Below are 17,145 nucleotides of genomic sequence, written 5' to 3'. Positions count from 1 at the left end.
GGTCCTGCAAGGCTGCTGGAGGCATCCCATTGCTATGGGATGTTCTGCAACGCATTAAACCACAAATGTCCCCTTGGCACCAGCGCTGGGACCTGTCTGGGACACATTTGCCTGTGGTAAGGGAGGTCTGCAGCTCTGGGGCACGGCTGGACAGCACACAGGAGGAATTCTCCCTATCCATGATGGGTCAAACCTATAGCAGAACCACTTTAGAGTTCAGGAGATGGTATCAAGGCAGGGAGTAGTAAATGCTGATCAGAATTTCTTTTGGGTTTTATCCCACGGACAGAAAAGTGCCAATGACAGATAATTTGGCTGTGGTTGACAGATGGGACCTGGGGAATCCCCAGCTCAGCCGAGGCCTGACCACAGCACGTCAGGCTGATGCTGCTGGTGACCCACCTGTGCTTGGCACCCTGGCTCCGGCTCCTGCATGGGGGATTGAGCATCTGATGCTGGAGCATGGGGCTGCGTGCCCAGAAATCCCAGGCTCTTGCAGAGCTCACTATTATTATTTTTACAGGTAAGAGGGATCCTCTTGTTCCCCATCTCCGCACATAGGACGACAGCCAGAAGGAAATCCTCTCTGGTACATGCATGAAGCCCTGTAGTCTGCACTGGTGAGGCCACACCTGGAGTGTTGTGTCCAGTTTTGGGCACCTCAATACGAGAGAGATCTCGAGGGGCTGGAGCGAGTGCAGAGGAGGGCAACGAGGCTGGGGAAGGGCCTGGAGAATAAATACTGTGAGGAGCCATTGAAGGAGCTGGGACTGTTTAGTGTGAGGAGGAGAAGGCTGAGGGGAGACCTCATCACTCTCTACAGCTCCCTGAAAGGACATTGTAGAGAGGTTGGTGCTGGTCTCTTCTCACAGGTGATTAGTGACAGAACAAGAGGGAACGGCTTTAAACTGCAACAGGGGAGGTTCAGACTGGACATGAGGAAAAAATGTTTCCCAGAAAGAGTGGTCAGAGAGTGGAATAGGCTGCCCAGGGAGGGGGTGGAGTCCCCATCCCTGGATGTGTTTAAGGGTCGTTTGGATGAGCTGTTGGGGGATGTGGTGTAGGGGAGAACTTTGTAGAGTCGGGCTGAGGGTTGGACTGGATGATCCCAAGGGTCTTTCCAACCTGAATGTGATTCTGTGATTCTACGAAAAGCCGACGGGATTTGTCTCTTGGACCAGGAAGCCTGGGGACCCCACCAGTACCTCTGAGCATCCCCCAAGTAAAACCCAGGCTCCATGCTGCCTGCAGAAGTGTGGAAATGGTCTCCCTAACCACCCATTTGGACTTCGCACAGGTCCTAGATGCCAGGGACTCTCACAGACCGCTTTCTCCACCTCTCACACACGTGCAGACACTCGTTGCAGTCCAGTTCCTCAGCCAGCTGTACTCGCCACATCTCACCCAGTTGCAAAAGTACTGATCTTGCCCCAGGACCTGGTTTCCTCTCACAGCTCCATCATCTCTAACCACTGTGGGGTCACCAGCAGCACCTAGGGGGTCTGTGCATCTCTCTCCCCACCTTGGCTGCGAGGCCACATGTTCATGTTGAGTATTCAGACATGTAAGAACAACACGTGTGGAGAGAGACATCAAACACCAGCGCATTTCCCTCTGGCAGGGCTGGGAGAAGAGGCGCGGAGGCTGAAGTAAGCCCAGGATGACGCAACGCACGGTGGAGATGACTGCTCCCATCAGACCTTCGCCACCTCCCGGCATCACTTTCTCAAAGTGGAAACTTTTGACGGGGAAGTTCTATGGGAAGTTATTGAAAAGGTCTCTGCTAATAAAGTCCAAACACTTTGTTTAAATGTTACTGCTACAGCAACATAACATACATTGAAACGAAACGCTTTGTTTGGTGAAAAACTTGGATGATTTGGGACAGAACGGAATTTTGAAATCTTGACATTTCTCTTGAGAGGGACTCTGCGTTTTTTCCCCATTAACTCTGTGGCATGGCTACGACTGGTGGGAAATGGTTAGCCAGCTATGATCTGGCATGGGATGAGGCATCAGTTTAGCATCCAATTCACCAAGGTTTTGCCCTTTGCAACGCCGCTAACCCCGCTTGAAGGCTGCAGCTCCGAGGGGAGCGATGCTTTTGCATGGGGTGGAGGGAGCCAAACCTCCCTGAGAAGGCTCCGTATTGGTGCCCTGCCCTGGGGCCATCCATCCTTAAGAGCCTGCACTCATCTTTAACAGTGAGGATAACCAGAGCAACTCTCCAAGAGTCACAGGCAGTGCCCGCATCTCTGGAAATGTTTAAATAATTGAATTATAGCCCAAGGATGGGATATTTTTTGCAGAAATCTGGCTCCAGGAATTCTTTCAGAGAAATCCTGAGGAGTGGGATAGACATAAAGCTGGGCTCAGTAGTCACATTTATGTAGCCATGGAAGTCTCTGGCTTTATAATCAGTGATCACAACATGGGATCCAAAAGGAAGAGGCCATAGAGTCCTGTAATGTGCATTATTGTTTTAATATCGTTATTCTTCTTGTTGCACCCCAAGCAATAATCATTCAAGCTACAGTTCAGCTTGCAAACAAGGTAGCACTGCTATTACATTGTGAATGTGCTTTGTCACTTAGGATTTATCTTTGTTACCCATTTTGCCACCAGCATGAGCATTTTAAAACTCCACTTATCATTCAGTATTAGAAGTGGAGCTGCTGGAAAAGGAGAACATCCTGGTTCTTTGCAGGTTTGTCGTGTTTCAGGAAAGCCCAGCAAACTTACTCTGATTCACAGGGTGTCTTTATTTGCCGCCGTCTGGGTTTTTGGCAGGCATGAGGAATTCACAGAAATATTCCTGAATCTTGAGAACTTCAGATCTGCAGCAATGCCTATCCATCTGCTCCAAAATCTCGTGTTTACTGCAGGTTATTTCCTCATTTAATATATCTTGGTGGGCCCAGGGACTGTCCCTGCTCTTGGCTTGGCTGCTCCCAGCCCAACTCCAGTGTTGATAAGCTCCTTCCAAAGCTGGTCCAGATGCTTTCAACCTTGATTTGGTGGAAGGAGCCATATTCCAGCTCCAGCACACACTGGAGCTGTAGGGTCTGGCTGTAGGATGGGGATGTTTAGGATTTGTGGAAAGGGGTGGCTTTGGAGGAGAGAGTTGGATGGTTTTATCCCTCATTCACAAGCAGTGATTTGTCTCACTTGCTGCAAAACTTTCTCCCACCCAGTTGATGCAGCAACATAAATTATGGGAAGGACCCAGGAGTAATTAGGAGTAACATGACAAAACCAGTTCCTACTGGTTCAGCTTTCCAGCAGCAGATGGCACGAACCAGCTTGTTGTTTTTCATTGTGCTATCATCAAAATAACCCAAAGCAACGTCTGGTGACGGTCCAAAGGACTGAACAGGGAGTTTATATATTTCTAATTTATAGCCCTGTGCAAACATCCAGGAATGACCCCATGGTCCACCACAAGACATTTTGGGGAGGCAATGGTCAGTCTGCCCTCCATCACCAGAGGTTTTATGAGCAGGTTGGACAAACTCCCCCAGGAAGGGTGCTGGTGTGGTTGGTCCTGCTCTGGGGCAGAAGGATGGATCAGGTGACGCCCTACGTCAGGAGGAACACTGCCTGGTACATCATGTCACCCACCTTCTGTGTCAGCACAGAAAAGATCAGGCGTGGGGACAGCGTTGTCCCCTGGGCAGGGAGCCAGCCTGGGGGAGCTGCAGCAGAAATGGGCTTTTGGGGCAAATAAAGCACAAGGGGTTATGAAAAAGGAAAGCAAGCATCACGGATCAATTCGGTTACATTAAGGACATGGGTCACTTGCCACCACCTGACCTTGGCTATGTCTAATTTACCAGCGTGGATGATGCTTATGATGGCTGAGACCTCGACTGCAGGCAGAGCAGAAAAAGGAGAGCTCTTCAGCAAACTGGGTTAAACTCACATAAAATGCTTTGTGTGGACTTTAAGGTTAATATCCAGCTTCTAGGAGGTGCAAGAGGAGATGATCCTGAAAGCAAGCAGCACAAGTGAGGAAGCATTTGATAAACCCAAGGCTCTTTCCCTAAGCAGAGACGGGGTCGCATGGAGCACTGGGTGATGTGCACTGGTTGCAAGTGGCCTGCAACTCATTTTAACATCTCATCTATTTATTCTATTAACATCTCATCTATAGATCTATTTTCTATACAGCAATGAGCTGAACCCCCAGCCAGCAGTGGGGATCCCTCTGCCATGGCCCCACCTTCTTCCACCTCCTTTTTATATTTATTTTGCCGCTCAGCCACGTCGCAGTGAGCTCCGAGCACACGCACATGGTCACGAGGGGCATTTCACAAGAACACTTCTTCAAAAGCAGGAACCGTTTCACCTCCAGTTTTCTGGCTGGAGCCCGATGACACATGGGCACAAACCGCTCACCTCCAGTGACCCGTGCGGCTTCCCAGGCCAACGCACACATTTCAATTAGCCAAAAATTAATTGGCTTGGGCTAGAGGAGGCTTCTTAGAAAAATTGCTGTTTTAAAATTGTTTTTTTAAAAGGAGGCTGAATGCGGTTAAAGGCAGAGGTGGTTTGCGAGGCCTCACTGCCGCTGCGTGCCGTAGCACTGGGTGAAACAGATGTGATAAATGGGGGGGGTCCTCCAACAGACCCCCCGGTCCAGCTGGGGTAGGACACGAATAGACACAGGCAATTCCCTCGGGACAGAGGCTGGGGAGCGGGTGGCTGTGGAGGCCGAGCCAGGAGAGGGGCCCTATCCTCACCCACAGACCTCTGAGACCTTCGCACCACTCCCACGGGCTTCATCCTCACCCCCGTGAGGAGTAATGGGGAGAGGGACCAGCCCCAGCACCACGCAGGATCCAACCCGGTGCCAGGAGCATGGGCTGAGCCATCCCCATGGGCACAGAGAAGGATCAGGCCCTCTGCTATGTTTCCAAGCAGACACCGTTAGGGATTTCTTTTCTCCTCTGTATCTTCCTTTTCTTCCAGCCTGAACAAAAGGAAGGTCTCTCCTAGACCAGCACAAGTGACAGCGCGTACCCACAAAGAGATGGGGAAATGTCAAGCTTTAAACATTTATTACTCAGATGATGCATTTTATAGCATACAGTGGGTCTGGATGTTCTATAAACAAAGACTGAATTGTCACAAAGAGTTATTAGCTCCCTTGTTTTAACAGTCTCTGAAATGCTGAAAACGATGAGTTTGTGTTTTCTCTAGTATGAGTATCTAGTCTTTATTCTCCCCAAAACCACCTTCTTTTTTTTTTTGAATTTTCACATTTTTTTAAAGCGCTTAGTTTAACAAATATGATTAAATTAAAAATGTCGCTTTTTCAAATGCAAATAAATACATTAAAAAAAAATAATGAATTGCTAGTGTTAACTCCATGTTCTGCAGGACACCCCAGCTCCCTTGGCTATCGACAGTGGACTTCGCAACCCTTAGTTTCATTTCTCCTGAAAAAATACTGGAAGTATCACTGGGACTGGCTAATAGCTAACACCCAGAAGAGCAAAATTAGTGTAAAGCCATAAAATACCCAGCGGTGGAATAAACAAAAAAATCATATTTAAGATTTTGAGAGACTTCCAAGTGAGAGATGTTATAAAAATAAGCATGAAAATAAATCATAAGTTATTCTGACAAGTTTTCCTTCAAAGCCATCAATCATGCCAAGAATAGATACTAATTAATCACCTTCAGGGGAAGAGTGAAACTAAGCAAATCGCTTACTTTTTCCCTTTTCTTCCCCATTTTTGTTTCACCCCCATATACATGAGACTTCTCCAAACAGGAGTGAAATCCCTCATGGGGAAGCTGAGCAAGTCACTTTGTGGGTAGCAAAAATCTTCAGTTCGGAGAGAATTTCACCGGAATGAGGTGAATTAGATGCTGGGGAGTCTGGCAGGGAGCAGGCAAACCCGCCCTGCATCTGAAGAGGACCGGTGCAGTGGTGGTGCAGAGCATTCCTCCTTCACAGATGCTTCAGCCACTCACCTTTACACCAGCCCGAGGTTTGGCCCCACACGTATTTGGCCCAAGGAGGTTATTTTCACCTTTGCTGATGTAGCCGTATGGTGAAAACATATTACAACCCCACGTGGATACTTTTATTGAGCAGCGAAGATTGAATCTGGCTAATTCGGTGAGACATAGCTGGTGGCTTCACACCTTCAAAAATGCGCATTGTAGAATTACACTCTTTGGTGACCGTTTCTAAAGAAAGCCAAAAAAAAAAGAGAAGAAAATACTCGATGACATCCATAGGTGCTCTCACCAGGAATCCCCAAAACTTCCCAGCGATGCTCCTCATCCTGCCCCATCAAATGACCTCGTGGTACCTGTTTTCCCAACGCAGTACCATGGTTAATGATGCCACATGCCCGCCGGCTTCCTACTGACGAGTTTCAGAAAGATACCATTGGCAGCATGTAATTTTGGGGAAAACCCCCCATTTTTGGTCAACATTTTGATTCTTGCGTATCAATGGAGCGACTGACATACCAAAGCAGTTAATGGCTGGATGAACGTACGTTAATAGTGGAGATAAATGGCAAAGACATTAAAACCCGACACATTTCATGTAAAAGTTCTTCAGTGGGAGAAATCCTGGTGCTGGAGGGGAAAGTCATGGGCCAAGCCTGGTAGGTGGGGGCTGCAGGACTGTACCCCAACAGCAAAACTGAATAAACCCTCACAGCTGGTAGGGGTAGGGAAATACTTAAGCAGAAATACTGCCAAGTGGCTCACACTTTGCCTCTGAATGCCTCCTGATGCACTGATGGGTGAAAATTCAGGTTTTTAGAAGCAGAATCTCCAATCCTCTGAGTTTTTCTTTTTCTTTTCTTTTTTTTTTTTTCTTCTTTCACTACATCCCAAGAGCAAATTCTGGGGTAAAGAGGAGGGAGAAGCTGCAGGGGCTGGAGCAGTGGTCTGGATTGCTGCCAGCAGGATCCCTGGCACCTCAACCCATCAGGCTGTGCCCCTGTTACAGGACTTTTTTGTTCTTTCAACAAAAAAAATAATCAAGACAAAACTGGTTTTCAGGTCTTCTCCCAGAAGACTGATGCTGTGCCTGGGCGCACTACGATGGGTGTTAAATCTCCTTCTCCTCCGCTTCCCAAGAAATCAGGGAGCAGAAACAGCCAAGAGCAACGGGCACAACCCTGAGCTTTATAATACTGATGGGCTTTGCTACCTTAATTAAGTTCAGCTGCTCATTAATACTATCAAACTCCATTGCTACTAACATAGCTGACCCAACGCAAGGCGCTGTCACCACACGAAGTTCCCGGGCTTGAATCCACAAAGCAAAAATTAATTTTTCCAGACAAGTCCAGTGCATCCAGCAATAATTTGGCTGCTTTCTGGGTACACAGGAAAATTGAAGCTCCTGTTTCCAGCTCGCTCCTCTTGCTGTGTGGATTAGAAACCACATTAGCAGACAACCAGATGAAAAGTCAAATAATATTGAACTGCAACATCAGGACTCTCATCTCCTGCAGTGCATTTTCTGCTGAAAATTTCTGCCCTTTGTATTTTGCAGTGAAATCTTCCACCCCATCGCGGACAGACCAACACATTCATAAGGCACCCAAGAACATACTGCACATCCAAAGAGGCTGGGGTGAGATCTCTCTTTACAAGCCACCAGAAATTCAATGTTTTTCTTGGAAAAATGGGTTTGAGCTGCTGAGTTCAGACCCAGCCTGCCTGGGTCTGGGGTCCATGCGCGCCAGCGCTGCGCTGTAAATTTTCTTCTTATCACCAGGAAAGTAAAAGGAACAAGGGGAAGAAAACAGGACAGGCTGCCAACATCGTGCCTTCCTCAGCTCCTCTTCCACTGCACAGACGGGATGGGGCACTCGCACCCCCATTAGGCTTCACCGAAATAAGAACCAAACGTGGTTTAGTAGGTAAAAGCATCACTAGACAAGCAAATAAGGAGACCATCAGGTCCCATTCATGAGTCGGGAGTGATGCAATGGCGTGGCGTGTCCCTCCGTACCAGCCTCCTCACCCTCTGGGCATTTCCTCGCCCAGGTGGCATTTCGTCATCACCCCCCACAGCTGCCCTCTGCCTCGCGATGCTCCAGCACAGAGCAACCCAGGGATCCTGGAGAAACCCAGGGAATCGCCGAGCAAACTCTCCCCCTCTGAACCCATCACCCATCTGTCGAGGACATGGTGCCTCTTACACTGACTGCGGGACAGAGCCGCTCCTGTACACCACACACCTAGAAACACTGTATAGCAAATTCAGCTAGTTAGAAGCCAGGGTCAAAACCTCTATTTTTGGCTTTTTCTATGTCTTCCTCTTCTTTTTTCCTCCTTTTTGCCTTACATTGCCTGTCTTCTCTTTACTAGTCACCAAAGAACATCAAACCTGCATTTCTCCCTTGCCCTGTACATTATTAGGCCTGACTATAACAGGCCTGGATTTAAATGTATAATAACAACCATGACAGTAATTACAATAAAGCACTCCTTCAATGGAAACAAAAAAAAATTATTACAAAAAAAATAAAATGGGTTATAGTGGCTGAGGGATAACGGCGACTTAAACGGCAAGGGCCGCAGAATCCCCTGTTCCTTAGAGCTTCCAGCTCAGAGAACATGTTTCTCAAGCCATCGAGGTTACTGGCAAGACGACGGTGGCTACGTTACTTCTGCAGTGGCTTTTAGACTCCTTTAAAATACTCCTTCTGCTTCAGCATCTCACGTAAACCATTAGTCAGCTCACGGGAAGGCATTGCTTTCCCCATCTCCGAGCTGCTTGCAATTGTCCGTTCAACGACACAATAAAATAAGAAGAAAATACAAATGCTCGAGAAAAAGAAAACCCAGTGCAAATAAGAAAGTCGTCCCGCTCTCCGATCCGCTTTCAAAGGGGTGGCGAGTAGGGGGGGGACACACAGAAAGTCGAAGACAAGAGGAGAGGGGGGTGGAAAAACCTAACACAAGCCCCGCTCGACAAAAGCCATCAATTATGAGCGTCTGGTGTAGTGTGTGTCTGGCTTTGTCCTCCCGAGACATCTGCTGCCTGCTGTCTCCTGCCAGTTGGCCAGGGCAAGGCAGGAGGACGGCGTGAAAACAATACTAGCCCCCACTTAGATTCATGTGTTTTGTTTTTTTTTTTTTTCCCCAAATTCTCCATCTTCTTTCGAAAGCCAAACAATAACCCGGCGGGATGCGTTGCTTTGCTGCTGCTTGAGCAATGAGTTCAGAAAAAGAAACCCCTAAAACAAAACCACAGCGGGGAAGAGGGGTGGCACTTGGCGACGCGGCTGAAAAACAAACATGCTTCTCCCTCCCCACCCCACAAACGTATTCTCGAGCATGCTGGGGTTTGGTCTGCTGGGGGATTTAAGTCGGAAAAGCTCCTGCTGGATCCCGTCAAGGTGCGTGTCTTCTTCTCGTCCCTTCCCACCCCACCTTGCCCTGCCCCTCAAGCTGTCAGTTTTTGGATGGTCTTGTTGTAGTACTGTGTGATGGTGGGCGTCAGGGGGTTCCAGTTGTTGGCGTGCAGCTCGATGACCTCCAGCAGCAGGGACCGTGTCAGCATGGACTCGGAGGGACACAGCATCTTGTCACGGGCGATCGCCAACAGCTCCGTCATCATCTCGGGCAGCTGCTCCTCCAGCAGCCGGCCGGTGCTCTGCAACTGTCAGAGAGAAGAAGAGGTCAACCCTGGCATGCTGATCCTTACAGGTCCCTTCCAACTTGAGATATGTGATGATTCTATCATTCTATGATATTAAAACACCCTGCCAGCTTTAACAGATGCCCATCATCCACCCAATCCTCCCCTGCTCGGAGCGGTGGAGCGAACAGGCAAAGTTAAAGGTGTCGTGGCTTTTGAAAACCAAAACCACCCGGCAGCAGGCTCCAAGAGCTGAACACGAAGGGCGAGGTTTTCAAAAGCGTCCGTGCCGGGCTGCTGGAGGAGCGAATGGTTCAGCTCCCACTGACTTCAAAGGTGGCAACGCTGGATTACGTTGGGGGGAAAAAAAAAAAAAACAAAAAAACCCACCTAAAAATCATGCTATTGTCAAAACAAAGTGCAGGCTGTGATGTGGTATTCCTGCCTTCTACCCGGTCCCTCATTTACTCGCTGATTCACAGCTGTCAGTGACTCCCAGTCATTAATTGGAATAAGCAGAGCCTTCCTGTATGCATAACAAATCCTGCCCTACCAAGATCTGCATTTATACCCGTCGTGCCGCTTCTCTGAGGACTAGCAAGGGTTTTTTACAACAATTACTCCTTGGAAAGCTTCCACGGAGCAGCATAAGCCCTGTGTGGTCCCACAGAGGAGATGGTCCAAGCTTGGAGTGGACAGCAATGAGTCCACCACGACGGAAGGCTTGTGGGACTTGAATGCAGAGCTCCCCAAACTCCTAACCTTAAAAATTCAAACTCTCCTCCTCAATTGCCTGTCACTTTGCTGAATTTCAACCATTTAAGCTGCAATTTCAACCACTCTCTGCAAGGAAAGCATCCATCCCCACGGGCCAATCACTTCCCAAAAGCGAAACTAATGAAACTGCTATATTTGTACCAGCGTTTCTCTGCAAAGCTGCTGCTGAGCACAGCAAATCTCTCTGTGTGAGCCACAGGGCAGCTTTTGCTCCAATACAGATGTTTTTGTGCTTAAAAAATAAATGCAGGGTGAGATTTGAAGGAACCAGGATGATACAATTTTGTGATGGGACCCCAGCTACCAAACATTTTGCATCCATTTACATGCATCACAAGTCCAGTGACAGACTCTCAAAGGCCATCTCTTATCTCATGGTGATATCTTTTATTTACTCCGCTCTGGTGACACCCCCCTGCAGTGCTGGGTCCAGCTCTGGGGGCACCAACAGCAGAAGGACACGGACCTGCTCGAGCGGGGCCAGAGGAGGCCACGAAGATGCTCGGGGGGCTGGAGCACCCCCCTGTGAGGACAGGCTGAGAGAGTTGGGGGGGTTCAGCTGGAGAAGAGAAGGCTCCGGGGAGACCTTAGAGCGGCCTCCCAGGACTTAAAGGGGGCTTAGAAGAAAGATGGGGACAGGCTTTTTAATAGGGCCTGTAGCAATAGCACAAGGGGGAATGATTTTAAACTAAAAGAGGGGAGATTCAGACTAGATACAAGGAAGAAATAGTTTATGATGAAGGTGGTGAGGCCCTGGCACAGGTTGCCCAGAGAGGTGGTTGATGCCCCATCCCTGGAAACATTCCAGGTCAGGTTGGATGGGGCTCTGAGCAACCTGATCTAGTGGAAGATGTCCCTGCCATGGCAGGGGGTTGGACTAGATGGCCTTTAAAGGTCCCCTCCAACCCAAACCAGTCTGTGATTCTGTGATTTTATAATGCAAAGAGGCACCATGGCAGTTTGGGTTTGGAAACGTCTAACAGCTGCTTGACACGTGCGTGGCCAAGGACAGAAGGGCCAAAGCAATGAGGACCAGGGCGGGTGGTGCAGGTGCGTCCCTACCTCCATGGAGCAGCAAAGCACAGCGTCTTCCTTCACATCCTGAGATTGCAACAACTGCAAAAGAGAGAAGAGAGAGGCGCTGAGAAATGCATGACCTCCTCCTCCTCCTCCCTTATGACCTTCCTTCCATCTCTTCGTCCAGCTTGGCTTCTGCAACTTCCAGGAGGAAAGGACAGAAAATCAGGAAGAGGGGAGGAAGGAGATTATCAACACAAAAAATGAAGATAAACAGTGACAAAATGCAGGGTAAAGGGTATCACCAGCATATCCACTGCTGAGAGCTAGCAAGCGGCACAGAATATAGAGAATTTAGATTAACAACTTTCAAAATAAATTTTATTTAGGTTACATTGCTTTTTTTATCCCACTGCAGGCAATGAGAACATGCACTTGTTTCACATACACAGCGACTAAACACAACCATCACATGACAGCATTTGAGCAGCACAGCCCTGGGAGAGGCTTTTTGGAAGGGAAGGGCTCTGCCCAAGAGCCAGCCACCCACCGCTGAACCTCTCCGTCCCCGTGGGGGCACTTCTAACAGCCACAAAAGTGCCTGATGGAAAAGTGTTACATCCAATGCACCGTAATTAATAGGGCTCCTTCTAGACTGATTATAGAGTGGTGCAAGTGCAACGGGTTGCAGTGAAACCCATGGGTGCACCAACTCCAACCCTGCTCTGCTCTCCATCAACTCTGCGTTACAAACATGACCTTGTAAGCACGAGCAACTTTCAAGAGAGACCCAAAATGTTGTTGTGCGTGGCACGGGATGGTGAAGGAAGGTGTTCGCTCCTCTTGGTTCAAACTCAGGGCGTGCAGTAAGGGTCAACGGCTCTACCTGGCAATGGCAAAGTGTAGGAGCTCAGCAAGTCTCACCCCACAAACCCTGAAACCGTGAGCAAGGACCCTCAAAACAGGATCAAAAATATACATTTTAATTTGTTTTCATCTTTATGACTTGTCACGCACACAGTGATGCCGTTGCAGGTATTTTGCTAAAACCACAAGAAAAAGCACAGTTGTTCTAGTTGTTTTTCAAGTAGATAAAATAATGAGATTCTCTGTCAGCCAACAAAGTGAGATAGAGCATTATGAAAAACACTGTACCATGAGGTGGCTGATAAAGTTACAAGTGCTGGCAACACCTGAAGCTACAGCCACTTCCACTCCATCACCTTGGGTTGAACAAGCCCTGCTGGCCCTGAGCTAATGCCTGTGTGCGGCCGGGAGCCGAGTGCATGAAGTAAACACTGAGAAAAAACAGAAAAATTGGGAAAACTGGCTTCATTAGTATCTGAAATTCATCAGGGAAAGGCAAACTTTGGAAAAGTGGTTGGACTAATTAAAACTGCCCATATAAAAATTGCTCAGCGTAACTAAATGTCCTCCAAAGTCACATCTTTCAGCTAAAATCACAATTCTGTTTCTCAGCCTTACCGTCTCTCCTTCCCACTCTCATTTTTCCATGTTTCCTTCCCTTTACAAATAAACACCTATTTGTTTACGAGCTCCACAACTGCTGGAAAATAGCTAGGAAAAAAAGAGGTAATTCAAGGAATTCTAATTGCTCTGAAAGTTTTGCCTTCACCCCCTTCTGTTTTCAGCAGACAGCAGTTTGTTTGCTTTGAAGACAATGTTTACAGCATCCCAATGAGCATGCAGTCCATCGGATTTTTATCTCGCATTAGGCAAAGGTTCAGCCAGAGTTTTGAAGACAAGCAACAGTTCTCCCCCCACCAGTTTATCTTCCTGCCGAGTTGTTTGGAAAATGTTAGTTAAGTCCAAGCCCCATGCTCTGAGATAAGTTCTCACAAACAGTTCACAGATTCTTTGCAAAAAACCATGAAATTAGTTTAAACCAACAACATCAAGGAAAAAAAAATCAATTAGGGACACAGACAGGCAGCAGACCAGAAATTCACTCCTAGGGTATTTAGCTTGTGAGCATGGCATGAAGCAGGGCTGCAAATTAAATATATATTCATCTTTCCTTTTTTGCTGTTCTTTAGTAAGAACATAACATGAAAATTAAAGCAAGAAAAGTGGAGATAGGCTTCATTAGGAGGAACTTATGGTGACCTGACTCCAGCCCTTCCTCTGCCGTGGTCTCCTCAATGATCCTGCTCTCTGCCAGGGAAAGGCTGCAGCTTTACTTGGGCTTTCCTTGCCCCAGCTTCCCACCCGCAGAGCTGGGACATGCCTTCCCACCTCAAAACGTGGTTGTGAGAATGAATATGTCACTGTCAAGTGCTCGGAGATTTGGCTAATGCTTATCTACTTATGATGAAACAGAGACTATATCCTGCCCCCAGACTTGGGCAGGCATCCTCTACCTTCACGCTGCCCTCCCGGACCTCATCTGATGTGACTTGTCTGAACAAGGAGAATGTACATGCTCCATCTTGGTCATCAGGACACCATGTGCTTCCCCTCATCCATCCAGGCACCACATACTCCACTGTTCCATCGAGGCACCATGTGCTCCACCTCAGTCATCCAACCACCACATGCTCCACATTGAGGCACCAAGAGATACCAGTTCCAAGGGCCTGTGATATGTGGGCTGAGGAGGCCCACAACCTGCCCACCAAACCCAGCCATGGCCCTGAGAAGCAGAGCAGAGCCCAACAAGCAGATCTGCTGGTGCTCTGGGAATCAGAGTCCAAGTCCATGCCCACAGATGGTTGTCAGACACCTGCATCAGTTCAGCAGTCCAAAGTCAGGAGGATAAAAAAGATGTCACTGTTTCTCTGCATGCTTCTGATCATAACTATGTTTCTAGCATGCTGGATAGGGGCTCTGGAGCTTCCCTGGGGTGTAGGCACCAGGTATCTGCTGCTGACCCCTGCATCCTGGGACAGGAGATGATCAAGGAGCCCCAGTTTGCTGTCCCTAGCCTGGCCTGAGCACTGAACTGCTGCTGAAGGCAGACAGCAAGGGTTGAACTACAAGGACCGTGCTGCCTGGGGCCCTGCCATCAATGTCCTCACCCACTGATGAGAGATCTTGCATGTATTTCTCAAAGGGTGCTCAACTCCACCCACGGCTGCCCCAGATAAGCACCAGGCACCCCAAAGCAGCAGGGTGGTTGCTTCAGCAAGAGCACAGCGTTTCCCAAAGCTCTCTGACCCCCGTGTCAGCCCTGATGGCACTGCAAGAAAAAAAGGTGCAAATGCTTCAAGACCTCCAGGGAAATCACAACCCTGAAGTACCAGCACTTGCGTGACCCTAAACCTGAACCCAACCAACTACCTTCATCGTTTGCAATCTAATTCATATTTACTTAAAATATTTTAACGTAAACATGCTATACCGATTAAATTAGCTCTCCCACACTAGAATTATTATTTATTTAACTATTTATAACCGCTCCTCCCTGCTGTGTGCATCTGCCCAAATCCCACCATGGCCACCAGCCCATCCCTCTCCACCAGGTTCCCGTATGGTTCAAACCAGCTGATGAATGTGGATGAGGGAGTCAAAAAAAGGTGTGTGAGGCAGACAACAGGGCAGGTGAGCTGAGACTCACAAGCTTCTCGGTTTAACCTGTAATCATCCCCCGGAGGCTGGGGCTGTCTGCGAGAAAAACTTCCCTTTGCTCTCCAGCCGGTTTCCCCCGTACCGGGCGAAGCTGGGCAATGAAAGCAGCAGTTCCTGCTGGAAAGCAGACAAAGAGTCTGCTTGATTTCCTAAGAGAGGAGGCTGCATGCCAGAATCTGCCCAACCAGTCATATAATACCCAACCTCGGTTGCAAAAGGCTTCTCACTTTTTTTTCTGGTGCTGGACTAGCAGCTTTGCAGACTGGTGGAAGATATTGGGCTCCTCCTTGTCCAAATCTCTGTGTCCTGCTGAGATACGGAGCACTGGGCAGTGTGCCCAAGTGGGCTCCGTGTGCTAAACATTTTCATAAGCAACCCAAAATAAATTGTAGAGTCTGTTCCTGGAAGTGCTGCATGTGGTGGGAGAGATGCAGTGCCTTGCAGGGTGGCTCTTGAGTGCAACTGGTTTCCATGGCATGCTACTGGGACTTCCGTGGCCCCAAAACACACTCCTTACATCTTTGCAGAGGTAAGCATCATAAGCCTCATGGGGTGGACATGCAATGGCAGTTGAGGGGGCAAAGAAGCCCCAAAACCTCATCACAGAGAGAACCAACTTGGTCCTCCTGAACAGTGATGGATGCACACACATGCGGTGCAGACCACCAGGAGCAAACCAGATTGCTAAGCTGATGGGATTCACATACCCACAAATATTTGGGTTTATTATCTGCTTTCTGAGATCATCTGGGCTGCTGAGAAGCTAAAGTGCTTACTTGGTATTCTCAGGAGTGCCCATGCCACGAGCAGGACTGGAGAACCTGTCCCACCATCCCTCATCACCCAACCACGCAGGTTTAATTGTGTTCTTCAGTGATTCTCCCCAGGAGATGGACTGGGAGCAGCCCAATGCATACATTACCCTTTCCAGCTGCAATGATATTTCTCCTGCAAGGCACGGTACTAATTATTGTGTATGATATCGCTTGCAAAATGACATAAAAGCAACACTTGCCACAAACTGCCTCCTAGCATGCAGTGTTTCCTGATGCTTTGGTGATGACTCCAGTGTGAAAGTGCAGAAAGCTTGACAATATCCCCCCAGAGCCACGGAGAGGTTGGGATGTCTTTGAGACCCAGCAAAAGCTGGACTGACTACAGCCCATGTGCCGCTTGCCCTGGCTCCCCAACGGGCATCTCAGGTTCATCCATCCAGGTGGCAACACGCAAGGATATCCAGACAGCCTCAGGCGTGAAGCTCCAGCCTCACGATCGCTCTGCGGTCCCTGCCCACAGGCATGCTTTCCATCTAACACGTAGGTCACGAGGAGGTGCCTGCTGGTGCTCCCCCTGGGGAGTGTGGACCATGACCACAGAGGAACCAACGTGTTGCTAACGTATCATCAAGGTGTAGCAACCAGCTCACTGGTGTAAAATGAGACAGCGGATGAAAATGGAGACATATTTCAGTTAGGAAGAAGGAAAAAAAAAACAGCTACTTGTGCCACTCGGAGATTAAGCAGAAGGAACATACTGTACTGGAAAGAGTGCAGGAGAGATGGTGCTTCCCAGTCCTGTTTTTAACCAGAGGAGCCTTTGGGAAGAGCCATGGTGGACTTTGTCCTCAACAAGATGGATCAGTTCCAGCTTTGTGGTCAGGATCATGATGGAGACCCCATTATAAGGGGGCTTGTAAGAAAGATGGGGACAGACTTTTTTCATAGGACCTGCAGCCATAGGACAAGGGTTTTAACCTAAAAGAGGGGAGATTCAGACTAGACAGAAGGAAGACATTTTTTATGATGAATGTGGTGAGGCCCTGGCACAGGTTGCCCAGAGAGGTGGTCAATGCCCCATCCCTGGAAACATTCCAGGTCAGGTTGGACGGGGCTCTGAGCAACCTGATCTAGTGGAAGATGCCCCTGCTCATGGCAGGGGGTTGGACTAGATGGCCTTTAAAGGTCCCTTTCAATCCAAACCATTCCGTGATTCTATGGTTCTATGATCATCCTCTACAACTGGGAGCCCTGTTGAGGTGCAGGGTGTGCTGTCCTGCTGACACGGCTCTGCAGGCACTCTTGGTGGCCTCATGGGCCACAGTTGGGGAATTCCTGCCCCAAAAGCCTCCTGGAAGC

At 48.6% G+C, this 17,145-nt stretch overlaps 1 protein-coding gene across 3 annotated transcripts in view; it reads right to left on the bottom strand.

Moving 5' to 3' along the window:
• Positions 1 to 5,043: 5,043 nt before the first annotated feature.
• Positions 5,044 to 17,145, bottom strand: part of CTIF (cap binding complex dependent translation initiation factor) — a 146,696-nt gene continuing 134,594 nt past the window's right edge. For all 3 annotated transcript variants that reach the window (XM_074812782.1, XM_074812783.1, XM_074812784.1), the window contains 2 exons: positions 11,468 to 11,521; positions 5,044 to 9,649 (listed from right to left, as the gene is read on the bottom strand). In XM_074812782.1, coding sequence (XP_074668883.1) covers positions 9,434 to 9,649; positions 11,468 to 11,521 — 270 coding nt within the window. In that variant the 3' untranslated portion in view covers positions 5,044 to 9,433. The remainder of the gene's footprint in view (positions 9,650 to 11,467; positions 11,522 to 17,145) is intronic.

Source organism: Strix aluco, chromosome Z (assembly GCF_031877795.1).
Source record: "Strix aluco isolate bStrAlu1 chromosome Z, bStrAlu1.hap1, whole genome shotgun sequence".
Classification (NCBI taxonomy): domain Eukaryota; kingdom Metazoa; phylum Chordata; class Aves; order Strigiformes; family Strigidae; genus Strix; species Strix aluco.
The sequence above is the reverse complement of the archived record's forward strand: the minus strand, read 5'-3'. Positions and strand labels throughout refer to the sequence as shown.